The 14,709-nt window shown below is 38.6% G+C and overlaps 1 protein-coding gene across 2 annotated transcripts in view; it reads right to left on the bottom strand.

Annotated features, from left to right (window-relative positions):
- The window catches only part of ccdc24 (coiled-coil domain containing 24), a 24,031-nt gene continuing 9,322 nt past the window's right edge, over window positions 1-14,709 (bottom strand). For both annotated transcript variants that reach the window (XM_069194043.1, XM_069194044.1), the window contains exons 4-9: window positions 11,492-11,650; window positions 9,556-9,660; window positions 6,469-6,523; window positions 2,736-2,790; window positions 1,266-1,380; window positions 1-797 (exon numbers count right to left, since the gene is read on the bottom strand). In XM_069194043.1, the coding sequence (XP_069050144.1) occupies window positions 119-797; window positions 1,266-1,380; window positions 2,736-2,790; window positions 6,469-6,523; window positions 9,556-9,660; window positions 11,492-11,650 (1,168 nt within the window). In that variant the 3' untranslated portion in view covers window positions 1-118. The remainder of the gene's footprint in view (window positions 798-1,265; window positions 1,381-2,735; window positions 2,791-6,468; window positions 6,524-9,555; window positions 9,661-11,491; window positions 11,651-14,709) is intronic.

Raw genomic sequence — 14,709 nt, forward strand, 5'->3', positions numbered from 1 at the left:
TTTTTATAGTGAATTTTTTTAATCACGTTTCGACTTTATATAACTTCACCTTTCCCTTCGCTTCACATTAAAAGAAATCTTGAAAAACATCCTTGAAGGTCACAAAGGTTTTTTTTTCTTAAGTGCTGCTGGCAAGGTTATCTCCTTGCAGCAGCCTGATTCTTCGTGAGGCAGACTGGACTCCGCCAGCTGGCTTCTCCACTGATGGGGGTGTGGGTATGAGTGTTCGAACAGCGATCTTAGAGGGGGGACCACAATTTGGGACCAATCTAAACTTAGAGGACAACATCTGTGTGGGGCTTTCTGGTCCTGAGGCCCTGGCTGAGCCTGCACTTTCTAAGCCAGGGCTTGAAGCCGATCTCTGCATAGGAACAAGATGAAAATGTGTTTTGCCCCTGCTGTTGCGGGTGACTGTATTGCACTGACTGAATCCAGGTTTAATGTGGCATCCTAAACGACTCAGCTCTGTGTCCACAAAATGGATGGAATCAAGACTTGGAACAGACACTTCAGGTAATTCCAACGGGCTTCGGCTGTTATTGTTAGCGTATGGATTGTCCGGGTTCCAGTTGCATTTCCTGAGAGGCACATCACTACGATGACAAGATCTTTCGGTAGCTGCAGTGGAAAGCTTTGTGTCATGTAACGTCCTTTGCGGAGTGACGTTTTTAACACTTAAAAGTGGATTGCACAGGGTCTTTGTTGTGTCTTCTGGGTCATTCTGAACTGGAGCTAGTGCTGTCAAAAGTCTTGGTTTCAATATATTAGCTGAAGATCCCCTTAAAAGCTTTATATCTCTGAAAAAGAACAACATGCTTTAATCCAGGCACATTCATGATATAACCAGGTCACATTTAAATCCTTGCCCTTTCACTTCACAATAAAAAGACCCCATCTCAGGTGAGGCTTCATATAGTGCAGATTTGTAAGCTAGTCTAAAATATTCTAGCTGAAGTGTACACAAACTGTTTCTCATAATGATCTATGGGGTATTGAGGTAAGTAATTTATTGGTTTGAATTTACCAGTAAAAAAATGGCATCAATTTGTAAGGATATTGTCACTGTCAGGTTAAGGTGATTCAGTGTTTCAGCAGGCTGCAAATGCACTTGCAACTGAATAGTTTGATCTACAGTACATCATCTTTTACCACTATTGCTCCTAAAGCTTACCATTAATATTGATATGACAGACAACCTTTTACTGGTAAACACTGTTTCAAAATGCTGTAACAAATTTGAAAATGGTAAGGGAGCTCTTCCTTACCTGCAGCTCTTCAGCATAGTCCCACAGATTGGTACTTTGTCTGACTTGAGAGAGCAGTGTGTCGGTACTGCAAGTTGTAGGTCTCTTTCAATTACTTTTCTTTCTTCTTTCAGCTCTTCAAGTATTAAAGAGAAATGAAATCCAGTATCACCATTACTATATAACCTCAAAAGATCTGTCCTGTGCTAAAATAATAATTATAGAGATTGAGATTTCTTTAAATTAAAACAACAAATAATTATTGTATGCTTTGTACTATAAAGCAGTTTGGTAAGTTTTTAATTTATGTGGCAAATAAACAGTGTTTTACTCTATCAAAATACATAAAAAATACAAAATGTTAGTCTTTTATTATCCACTTTATGCAAAATACATTTGGATGATTTCTGCAACAACATATGATCTTTTTGAAAGATAACTGCACCAGTAATTTCAGATTTTTAGAATGTTGGCTTTCAGAACTCTTGCATAGCACATTCAGATGTAAGGGTTGCTCCAAAACATCATTATTTTGGCTGAAGTGCAGGTTTTTAATAGGAAAGCATTTAGCACATGAATGTTGCCAGATTGGCAGTGAGAACCCAGGCTTTGAATTAATCCCTTTTTGCACAAGAACTAGAAATAACACGATACTTCCACAACAAACTGAGTTATCTGGTTTACAAAACTCCAGGTCTGCAACCTGCCAAAATGTTAATAGTTCCTCCACAGCAGGGATTTATAAATGTAAGCATATAGTATAGAACTGTGCTTATTGTAATACTGAAATCCATGGCATCTATTCTAACACATACCAGGCTCTCAAGATGACTCTACAAGTAATGACGTAAGGCACTCAGTAGCTGGCTGTTCCCTTAATGTTCCCTGAATATTAATGCACTGTTTCATAATGCCATATAAACATGAATAACGTCTAGTGAAAGTATATACAAAAACTTTTTTTTAAAGAACAATCATGATATTAGTGAGAACTGATAAAGTTATTGTGAATGAAAATAGTTTTTTGAAAATCATATACTGTAAGCGACACCACAAATGCTGTTCTAGCAACATTTTTTCTTTGAAAGTCACTAGATGGCAGTGAAACCTCAATATCAAAGGACAGAACGTCCTTCAAGTTGTAGAGACACACACTCCTGGTTTACATTCCAGCACCATGAGAATGTTGCAATTAAGTTATGCAATTCTGTATTATGTTTAAATTCTATTCATCCTGCTTAGAACTAGTTCTATCTGCATAACATTGTTGCTGTTTTTCATCTACTGTAAAGTATAAATATAGTTAAATCTTAATCTTATTATTTTTCTTATTACAACTAGCTTTGTCTTTCATATTTTTTTCTGGTAATTAGGCAGTGGACTAAAATACATGTACACACCATAAACAAAATTATTTTCACTGAAGCAACGCAAAACAGCAACAGCCATGCTCTGGAAACCGTTTTAAATGTGCAGCAAGTCGTTGCTCACCTGCAACAGAAGGCTCTCGTACAGTGGCCTCAGATCTATCCTGCTCCACACACTCCTGCCAAACGAGTGAAAGAAAGGAAATGTACCTCAGCTCTGTTCTGAACTGTGCGGAACAATGAAGACCAAGAGGGGACCTTATTCAAGTATTCAAAATCCTCAAAGGCACTGACAAAAAGTCAGCCGGGTGGGCCTCTTCAGAGCCGGGAGTGAAACACGAACCAGAGAAAATAAATGACAACTAAGGGGCAGTAGTCTAAAACTGAGAATAGGAATCGCTTACAGGATGCAGGAAACGAGCTCTACAGCCATGTTGCTGAAGCTGAATCTCTGTTTCTTTCAAGACAAGGCTGGAAGAGTCAACAACGGGGCTGGATGGGTCACCTCTGCACCCTTGTAAATGTTTTTTATATTTTAATAGATTTATGGACTTATTTGAAATTATGCATCAGGAAAAGACACATAATTTGTTATTGATTTAAAGTCATTTTGAATTTATTGTAATCACTTACAGTATTTAAATAGCAATTTTCTAGTACTAATACTAGTTTTATTGTCTGTAGAGTTTGGAAAGTACTGAATATCCACTGGGTAATCCACATTATACTGACATAATGCTCGTAAACTGTGCCAGAGCTTTGTGTTTATACTAATATAAGAAAGAGTGAACAAAACCCCTGAGTCCTGCCTTTTTTTCTTTTTTGTTTATCATATCCAGTTAATTGTAACAGGACTCTGATTGTATTGGTATCGATGTTCAGCAATAGAGGACAAGAACTGATTTTCTCATTACCCTAAACCGCCTGGCTGCTAAAAATACGTCCTCTTTGACGCAGAAGAGCTGACCGGAGTAAAGTTAACAGCCACCCGAATACCCCTGCCCAAGAGTATGTACATCTTGCAATTACTAATAAAATGTATTTTTCTAACACTTAAAGCTGAAGATTAAACATCACTTTTATTAAATATAATTTTAGGATATATAATGTCAGGATAAAGACATAATATAATCTTAAAATAAAATACCAATATCAAGAAATATGAAATTTAAAAGAAGGCGGTGAAGGAACTAGAAAATGTCTTATTTACAAATGTCATTTACAAAATCTGACGAAGACGCAGATAGACAAGTGACCTTTACCAATAGATGCTACACGTAAACACATTTCACGTTGTATGACACATTAAAAAACGACATCTTATAATAGTAAAAAATAAGCATCCATGTTTTTGTGCCATTCAGAAACTAAGAAAACAAAAGGAAGAGGTTTTTCCATCCTCTGGGAAAGGTCAGGAAGGAGTGACAGCAACTCCAAAAGCAGGTGCAGAGCAGACACAAGGCCGAGGTAGCATTACCTTGTCAACCAAAAAACATGAACAGACACGGTAGTTCCGCTCAGTAATCCCCAAATGAGATTGAGATATGAGAACATTTCACTTTCAGTCTGAACTCTGAACTCTAGCAATCTAGAAATCAGAAATCTACAAATGCAACTCTTTGAGCGTATGGCTTGGGATAGGGATTTTGTTTCGATCACATATTGGTGGAATGGTTGTTAATTTTAAGTATGCTTGAACATAGCCGGTGATAAAGAGTACTGGGCAATGATTTGCAGACTATGCATAAGTTTCAAGAAGTCCTGAATGTTTGAAAGGAGATAAATCTTGTTCTTCTGTTTGGCTGCTCTGCTGGAAAATGTTACGCGCAGTGACTCTAGCAGTAACACTGTGTGGAGCAGTAGTGAGAGCTTACAATTTGCAACTGAAAGATTGTGGGTTTAAATCCCAGGTAGGGCTCTGCACTGCTACATTGTACTGTACTTTGGCTTGATTGCTCCAGTTGTATAAATGGGGACAAATGTTATATTTCTTTGGATAAAAGATATAAAAGATTATCAATAAAGTGTATTACCTTACATTGGGCAGAAAGTATAAAATGTTTTTTAAAAAGAACAGGGCAGAGCATGGAAAGGGATTTGTATTGCACAACAGCCATTTTGTTGTTCACATTTATTTCATCTTTGGAAAAAAATAAAATTGAAATTCTTAACATACTGCATGCGTACCTCTTTAATTTTTAACTTGTTCAGACTTATGAAGAACTGCCTAGAACCATTTTCGGAAATTTTCCAAGAATAAAGACAAAACATCTCGCTTAGACACACCCCAGCGTTGTCAGAACAGCTGTAGGTTTCAGGACGTCTGAATATTTTGTGCAATCAAACATATGAACAGGGCATAGATGATCCCTGTTGTATAATTTTGCCTTTATCGCTTAAAGAAAATACAGATGTTTCATGTCTGTAAACAGGCTAGCTTTGGGGGAAAAATAGTGTCCATTATGTACCCCAAAAATAAACATAAGCACACCCAACTGCATAAAGTAAAGCCAGGAAACTGCAAAAATGCATGAGAAGAAATTAGTTGACTCCTGAATGCAGCTATGACATGACCTTGACGATTATTACATCTGCCAGTCATATCATGTGATGGCGACATATGATTATAATTATGTTCTTGTACTTGGCTTCACATCCCTGTACTACTGTCCATCTCTAATCTAGTCTAGTATATCCATGCTCAGTAGTAATGGAAAGGACTGTGAATGCTCAGCAGACTATGAGACCTGTTGCATTCAACATGGGTGCCTCTAACTGACTGCAGTTGTGTTGAATTTTGTGACTTTAGTGATCACCTTAGTGGTTCTGATGAAAGATTCTACATTTTGGACATCCTCAGCTGACTAAATCATCTTAGCAGATGATTGATTATGAAATCATGAACTGGATGTTGCATGGCCACCACACGCAAAGTGTTAGTAAATATGTCCTGTACCTCTTTTATATTCATGCCAGCTGCATGCCTACTTCCAGCAAGAACCACTGAGAAATTACATATGCCACTCTTACTAGTTTTTAACAGCTGGGAGATTTATCCTTCTTATACAGTATATGTGTTATGTATAACACATACTGAGATGCATAATGAAATGACAAGACTCAGTGCATGTGCATTTTCATCCAATAATACTATACCTGTTAAAGTGACTCATCACTTTGAAACTCTGCTAAAGGTATTGCATGCTTTTAGTGAGCACTAGTTATAATATATAGATAACATACTGAATGCACTGTGATCATGTACTGGGCTAAATGGTTACTGAAGAGTAAATGGTGTATTATATGAATGAAAAGCACCTCTGTTTTATTCAAAATCTCAAAATGCTCTTGCAGTTAGGGAAAGGAAAACTATTAAACTAGCCAGACAATAAAACCTCTGTTCACCCCTCCAGGAATAAAAGCATGTATTCTTCCTACTAGGAATTCCACCTCAGATGTCTTTTCAAATATCTCCTTTCCATACAGCCTCAGTGATTTGTTCAAGCAAAGCCTTGTCACGGAGCAACAGCGAATTCCAAAACAGAAACAGCAGATTCTGTGATGCCAGGAAAAGTTAACCTTTCCTGCATCTGGAAAATTTAACACCTCGTCTCTGGATTCTATAGGCACTGCCCTTTTAGGATATTGGAACTTTTTTCTAGTAGTTTTTTCTAGACAATTTTATATTGTCTTTAAATGGCAATTTGCAGAAAAATATTTTAAGGATAGAGCAAACATGTTTAATGAAGAGATGGCATGAGTGTATCAGACGTCCTTAAGGCAATTGCTTGATCATGTCAGCATGCAAGTCATCACCAGTTAGTTCCTTCTCTGTAAAGTGAACCTTAAGCTCTCACCTGTAGAAACTGAACATGGCTTTCCAGAGCCTCGCACTCCTCCTTAAGAACAGATCTGCAATTTAATAAAGAAAATAATCGATAAGAGCAAACAGCAGATTTCTTTTCTCATCTTTCTAAATGTATTAGCCCCTGTGATGAATAAGAGAACATGACATGCCAGAACAAAATTAGGGATAATTTCCATTAAAATTCAATGCTGTGCTTCATAGCACATTTTCTAGAGAGGTGGCTCTGTGGCTAAGAATCTGCGCCTGTGTCGCATATTCCACATGCAGGTTTCCGGTTCAAATCCCACGGCCGGCAGAGGAATCCTACTCCGTTGGGCCCCTGAGCAAGGCCCTTAACCCCAACTGCTCCAGGGGCGCCGTACAATGGCAGACCCTGCGCTCTGACCCCAAGCTTCTCTCCCTGTCTGTGTGTCTGTGTCTCCATGGAGAAAAGCTGGGGTATGCGAAAAAGACGAATTCCTAATGCAAGAAATTGTATAGGGCTAATAAAGAAACATTATTATAGTATTTTAATTGAATGTGAGTGGGACTAAATAAGTGCCCACTTGGTCCTGGAAGGCCAGTTTGTCCACCAGGTTTTCTTGGCCTTTTAAAGAAGCAGCACCTGAAGAGCTGGATAAAGTTGTTAAATTGGTCTTATTGAGCCAATAACCAGGTGGTTCAGCTCCTTAAGCTACTTATCTCAGTAGGGATAAACAACCCACAGCCTTTGGCCATCCCTGACTTTCTGCATCTGCTAGCATTTTATAGTTCATTCAGCAAAGGGTAAGAGTCAACTAATTCATTTATTAATTCTGTCTTCACCTACACATTTTTGCTCGAACGTTTTGAAAAATAAAACACAAAAAAAGACTTACAAGGATGAATTGCCTGTTAGTGACTTGCTCATACATGAAGTAGCAAGCTGGTGCATCTGTGCTTTCTACAAACATTACTATTCACATTATTAACTGAAAGAAAGTTTCTTTAAAAACATATTAGGGAAGTTTGATTGAAGTGGTTGATTTTACTTGACAGGAGAATTTTACCGAATTGTAGATTAAGATATTTTTTTTCCATTTTCTGACAATAGGAGCTTTTGTTCTCTTTGTGTAAAAATAAGCTTTTTCCACCTTTTTTCCAGGTTATTCCCCTTGGAATCTGGCCATTTCATTTACTATTTGCATTCCACTCTGAGTCTGGGAAGATCGCATATTCCAGATGCAGGCCTTCAGGCTGACACACAGCAGAAGGGAGGTACAGTGCAGAAGATCCTCAGCAGTTTGTACATACAGTAGGTATCTCCCTTTCTGTTGCATTGGCCTTTAGTCAATGTTAGAAAGATGTTTCTGTTATATGTAAAAGAGTTGGCTCAGTAGACACCTGTTTCTCAGTTCTACCTGCGTTTATTTATATGCTATAGCACATGGTATACCAGGTTAAGAACAAAGCTGAACTAGAATGTATTTTTTCTAAGCAGGAACTTCTGGGTCTAGCAAGGCATAGTGTACCAAAGACTTCATGTAATTACACAGCTCAGAACATACCACAACATTGCTCAGAGAAAACTATAGACATAAAAATATGTAAAATACAAATGGAATTCATATATTTTATGATTATTCTAAGTTATGAAACAGTAAGATCTCAAATAAACAGGCCTGTTTAATGTTTGTGGTTCTTTGTACACTTTCTGCTTATTGTAAGTACGAAGATGTGCGTCTTGTTAATGAAAGCAATAAACTGAGCAGTGTTATACATAAGGCAGACTGGAAGAGCAACCTTGGCAGAGGAATGGATGCCTGTGGAGCAGAAGCTTGTATTTATCACGTCTGGAACAATTTGGCCTCCGCCTGGCCTCCTGCCCCCTTTGTAATACCCTGCTGTTACTTATTAAAGACACTCCGCAATACGTGTTTTACAGTACAGGCTGAAAAGTAAAATGCTGTAAAAGTAAGATAACTGTTAAAATGTTTCTCTGCAACATATTACTGCTGTTCTTCTAGGATATGCACAGTGCACTTTCTGCCTGTTTATTGTATAGAATGGAAAACAAGAACTGTTCAAACAGAATGGAAGACTGAGGTCAAAGAATGGCTGAACATCACGTCTCACTCAATTCATTCCCCTTACTCACGCTGCACAATCAGACCCAGGGCCCGACACCGGTGGATCGCATTTCAAAAGACCCCAGCTGTTGTGAAACGATCGGTATTTGAAACATACAAATCATTTCAGAAAGCTTCAGTTATTGAGGTATTTGAAATATATTTGCCAGTAGTTTCACACTGCCGTTGTGCCATAATTCTACTTTCTTTTAGACATTTTTTGTCATACGAGACACCATCAAAATGATCATTATTGTATATTCTCCTTAGATATTCAGCCTACAATCTGTAAACTGCTAAAAATATCAGTCTTCTGAGTTTTTGGAAGAAACTGATATACTTCAAAATGGTTCTCTTCTGCTTTGCTTAATCTATAAATTTGATCTATAAAACCATTATATACTATACTCCGTCGTACACATGATCTGTTTTAGTAAATCAGGCGTAACCAATTCTGCTTCTGAAACATGTTAAAACAGTTTGCCTTATGCATAGTCTTCAGGGCATGAAAACATATCTTTTACCACTGACTATCAGACATCAGAGAAGCACCAGTGTGTGGCAGGAAAGTCGGTGGGACACTGCTACTAACTCAGACCTCTGTCAGATAACTGCTGTTCATGATGGCTCTGAGCTGTTGACCCCTGTTCACTGGAATGTGGTCTATTTTGTGATATGCATTAACATCTAAGGAAGCTTCTTCTGCCCGTGAGAAGTCCCAAGAAAATAAATCCTGAACAGAATCAGGAGGCGAAGCAGCAACAACCTAGAACAATGAAGAATTTTATCCCTGTCGTTTCAGTGAACATCAGAATAGAATGCAGAGATGACAGTCCGTGATATGTTTATAATTTACTATAACAACCTTGAGTCAAACAAAATGTAATTGCTTGAAAAGACAGGAATATCACCAAGATAAGCAACATTCTCTAAGGAAAGATTAACCCAGTCCTGTCAAGCCCTCAGGTAACAGTATATCTATTACTTACTGCAGATGTGCCACAACCTCATCAATATGGATAATGTTTAACTTGTCCTTAATGGCTTCAATGTCATCCAAATAGCTGGGGGTTGATGAGAGTCTGGAAAAGGACCTATGTGATAAAATCAGAGTTAATGTCGTGTTGAGCAGAAGTGCATTACTAAGGGCAGAAGAGAATATTGTGAATGTACACATTCATTGAAAATTCTATTAATTTCTAAACTAAACTTGACAATGATTGAATTGGGAAAAATTTGAGTATCCGTCGGAATAATTACTTTATAGGTTTAATGTAAAATAAAGTCGGTCTTAAGAAATGGCAATGGTTTATCATAATAGGATGTGAGTTGAGTTGGTTGCACTTGTTATTCCTTACCAAATTTCAAATTTGACTGCAAGCAGATGTACTGTTCGGTAGTCGAAGGAAGAAAACTGAATCTGACTTTATTTTAGAAACAAGAGATCATCTCTTAGGTTTGGGTTCCAACCACATTATTTCTGTGTTACACGCTTTTTCTGGGTAAATCTTCGGGTTATATCCTCTCATACCCCAAAGATATTCTGTCCAGATTACTTGATGCCTTTCGAACTACCCTTGCGCCTGTGCGCCTGTGCGTCTTTGCGCCTTTGCGCCTTTGCGTCTTTGGAGGAGCGGTGGCTCTGTGGCTAAGGATCTGCGTCTGTGACTGGAAGGTTGCCGGTTCAAATCCCACGCCCGGCAGAGGAATCCTACTCCGTTGGGCCCCTGAGCAAGGCCCTTAACCCCAACTGCTCCAGGGGCGCCGTACAATGGCAGATCCTGCGCTCTGACCCCAAGCTTCTCCCTGTCTGTGTGTCTGTGTCTCCATGGAGAAAAAGCTGGGGTATGCGAAAAGACGAATTCCTAATGCAAGAAATTGTATAGGGCTAATAAAGAAACATTACATTACTGTACATTGCGTCTTTGTGCGCCCTACAAAGGACTGGTATCCTTCTCAGGGCGTAGTCCTCCCTTGTGCACTGTGCATGGTTAGCCTCTGGCTCACCACAATCCTCTAGGGGTAAAGTAGTTTGTGAAAATGGTTGGAGAAGATTGCATATATCTAGAAATATACCAGTATATATAGATGTTGAGACATTGAGACGAAAAGTATTAATTGAAGAAAACTATTACACAAAATTCAATTTCTACATCAGTGTAAGGAGGAGGCCCCATGACAAAAGTACTCCTTGACAAAAGGCTCTTTTATTCCAAGTGCAATGAAAGAATAGTCCCTGCAGCTGGAGAAAGTCTGGAACACTGTGGCTGAATGAAGGTAATTGAATGGGGTCTGAATAATAGGGGAAAGCACTGATTCCAGTATCCAGATCCAGTACTTTCATAGAATTACTCCTCACTGTTGAGCTCTGTAGGAGAGGAGGAGCAGCATTAAAAATTCAGTGTTTTAAAGCTGATGAGCATGTTAGAGATGGGCTAAAAGGCAGAACATTTTTTTAGTGAACTGGGTGAATTCCTCATTACAATGCATATTTGAGCAGTGCTGTTCGTATGCTTTTGCAGATGTACACTAATGCGCCTGTATACAAAGTCTTCAACTGACAATCCTTCAAGCTACCTGGTATTCGCCATTCAAAAACAGATAAATTAAACACACTTCAAAATCTGACTCAAGAACAATGAGCATCCATTGTTATGAGGTGCAAGGTATATAATAAAACATGAAAAAATGTAACACCTGCACACTTATTTCAAATGTTCCATCAAATGTGTGTGATTTTAAACACACTCATTCAGCATTTCAAAAAACTTGAAGAAAACTGAAAGAAATCCTAATCAGTCTGCAGTGTTGAAATATTTTGGAGCAACTCAAATAAGTAGGTAAGCATTACATTTTCATCAGCGAATGTTATCTTGAAATGATTATTTAGGTGTTGAAAGCACGCTCAATGGCACTGGGACTGACCGCACTTCCTCACTGCTGTTGGCACTCTGGGGCCTGCTCGGTAGTTGCTGTCTGCCATCATGACTCCTCGGTCCCTGCAGCTCATGGCTTGAAGTGCTGGTGCCCAGTACGTAGCTCACGACGTCAGGGCTGTAGCGCAACAGGGCTTTGTTTCCATCCCTAAACACAAGATGGACAGAAATCTAAATGATGAACAACAACCCCAACACTGGTGGCAGTGTACCTTCTGATGGACAGCCCAGAAAGGGGGTTTTGTGGTTTTGTGAGAGCGAGATTAAAAAGTAGATAAAGCCTTTGACTGTACATGAGTAGAAACCAGTTCTCAACTTTGAAGTGCATTGACTGCAGCACATAAGATTTCTTTGTCCACCATAACAGTCTGCCTTACAGATTCTGATGCATGCTTCATTTTTAACCAAATTCCACTATAGAAATAGCTTGTGTAGAGTAAAAGACAAAAAGCAGAATACCATTAAACTTTGAACCTTTGATTTTATATACTTGATTTGAAGTGACTGATTCCTTTACCTAGAAATGTCAGGAATTCAAAACATTTTCCTTAATTTACCCTGGTTACCTCTCAGCAGTATCCAGAATCTACCTGTTCATCAAAAAATCAGGTGTGGGACAGATTAAAGGAGAAGCCAGCAGCCCAGAGCCTTTCAATGCTACTGTAACACTTTAATTCATTCTTTGCCAGGTTTAATAGCCCGAGGGAAAGAGTGGAGAGATGAGGACAGATCTGTATCGAGTTGAAAAGGGGGGGAGGAGGATTAAGAGGAGTCATTCATTTGAAAAGTCTCACACCACTGCCTCCAAACAACTCCCATTCATTGACGGAGTTTTAATAGCCAGCAACCAGCTAGGGCAGCTGCCAAGGACAGAGTGACCTCCTCCGTGCCTGTGCTTAACCTCTTCCACCACTCCTCAAGTCCGAACTCAGCTCTAGAATACAGCAGGTGCATCACGGTCACAGTACAGTAGTTTACAGAGGCAGCAGCCGCAGAAACACCACTAATGAGAATCCTGTGAACTAATATCACAATACAAAACGGAAACTTGCGTGTGCTCGGAAGGTTTTGCATAGTCAAAAATGTCCAAAAACAATTACAAGACATCATGTAATAAACATAAATCCACAAAGATTACATAATCAATATCATAATGGCCATTTACTTTTAAGAGTATTACAAGCTCTTGGAACTGCACGTATGAATGGCACATTTTAACACAAAAAGTGGTTGTTGCCTTAAAAAAATATATATTTTGAATTAGATTTTACTTTGAAGGCTAGGTGCAATTTGTGCACGGAAGAAGTACACTCTGCAGTAAAATGGGTGTGCAAACATTTGTCCCTTTTCACATTTGTCGTGCTTATTTATGTAAATTTTATTAAGTGCGCTTGAGTCATTTTTTACCCGTTATATTTATCAAACGCAAAGTCCCAGAGCCATTTTATTTTATTTACATATTAACATAATATATCGTTTATATCTGCCATGTAGCGTTAACGTATCTTTCTTCCATAATACTTGGTCCGTACTAACATGTGAAAACACTGTTGTCCAGACAGTTGTTTTTACAAGAGGATGACAATATGTCAGGTCAAGGTACAATAAGCCGCAGGGATGCTGCACTTCGTGGCTTTGGGCTGATTGACCTGCCCTGCCTGAATCACATTACAGAGGCAAGGGAGGATAAATGGAACAATCACTTAACAATGAGCTCATTGTGACTTGCCTCCCAGCAGAACACTGAGCAGCTCACAAGTGCACACAGCAAACCAGGGAGCCCCGATCTTTTCAACAAGGCACTCAGTTCAACTACATCCAAAAGAAAAAGTACAAAAAGCACTTCGACAATTTTTTTTTCTTATTTTCTGCACACTATATAATTCACTATTTAGTTCTCAAGCATATGTTTACAAAGCTGTCTAACGAGAACACTGCATTTCCAGAGAATCGGCTTTAGCACATTAACGTACTGTATTGAGAAAGATGCCAGGCCACCTTGTTTCGGCTTAACAGATCAAATCGGCAACACAACAGGAGAAAGGACCACACAAGATGTATGGTACACAAGCTGTATTCGACACCTTGTTCCCAAGACCAGGTTTGAGAAATCGAAAACAGTCCTCTTTCAAACTGATTCCAGCAGAATGTGCTTCTGACAATTTGATAACTGACAAATTTGACTTTATTTTCCTCTTTTATTTATCTGTATAAGTCTGCTTAGAAATGGTGATGCCACTAAGTCTAAGTCATACACATACACACAAAATAAGTAATTCCTTAATAAATAGGCACCACTTTCTTCAACCTGTAAAATTTAAAACATTGTGTATCTTTGAAGGGATCAACACAACGAAACCAAATCATGTGGGATAAGATTAAAGAGAAATTGTGAGGTTTTGTACAAGAATACCTGAAATCTGTGATCAGCTCTCAAACTCATGCGCATGCAAACTTATTAAAGCTGACCCTGAAACACTTAGCACTTATGATGAATACAGTGAAAACGATGTGACAGTAGAAGAAAGGGTTTATGATGCAGGTACAAAATGGCAGCATGGAGGATTTTATTTTCAGGAATGTAGGAAAATAGGAAGCCTGTCCTTGTTTTTGTATTTTTCACTGTACTGACAGTATTTCTGGTTCGAGAATTTGTAGTACCTTACTGTTTTTCAAAATTAATTGAAACAAACAAATGATAATAGAATAGTTTACGGTGATAGTTGTAAAAATAGATCCCCTGACACTGTAGGCATTAAAGGTTTTGAGACACCTTTTATCCTTAATCAACGGGCAAATCCAACATGCCACACTCTCAGACCACTAGTTAGTGTTCAGGATTTGTGGTGCTATCATTTAAACAGTTCAAACAAAACAGAACAAACAGAAAGAAAATCCTTTTTTTCTACAAATGACTCAGAATGAGCATTAAAAAGACAATAATTGGTCAAGAAGATGCATGCTTTTGGTGGTCCAGCCAGTTGCTGAGAAATGACCACACTCAGCGCAGATTAGGTTTCTATAGTACCTGTGAATGACTCCACTCTGCAGTATGAAAACAGGCAGCTGAGTGCATTTTTGTGATGGGTCACATAGGGGACCCTTAATTGTTCTTTATATTTATGGGCACATCCTCAGGGATCTCATAAAGACACCTAATGTTGAGGCTCCATGCCTCTGTTAATTGAAAACATAGTTTTGTCCAAA

The sequence above is a fragment of the Lepisosteus oculatus genome, chromosome 9 (genome assembly GCF_040954835.1).
Source record: "Lepisosteus oculatus isolate fLepOcu1 chromosome 9, fLepOcu1.hap2, whole genome shotgun sequence".
In the NCBI taxonomy this organism is placed as follows: domain Eukaryota; kingdom Metazoa; phylum Chordata; class Actinopteri; order Semionotiformes; family Lepisosteidae; genus Lepisosteus; species Lepisosteus oculatus.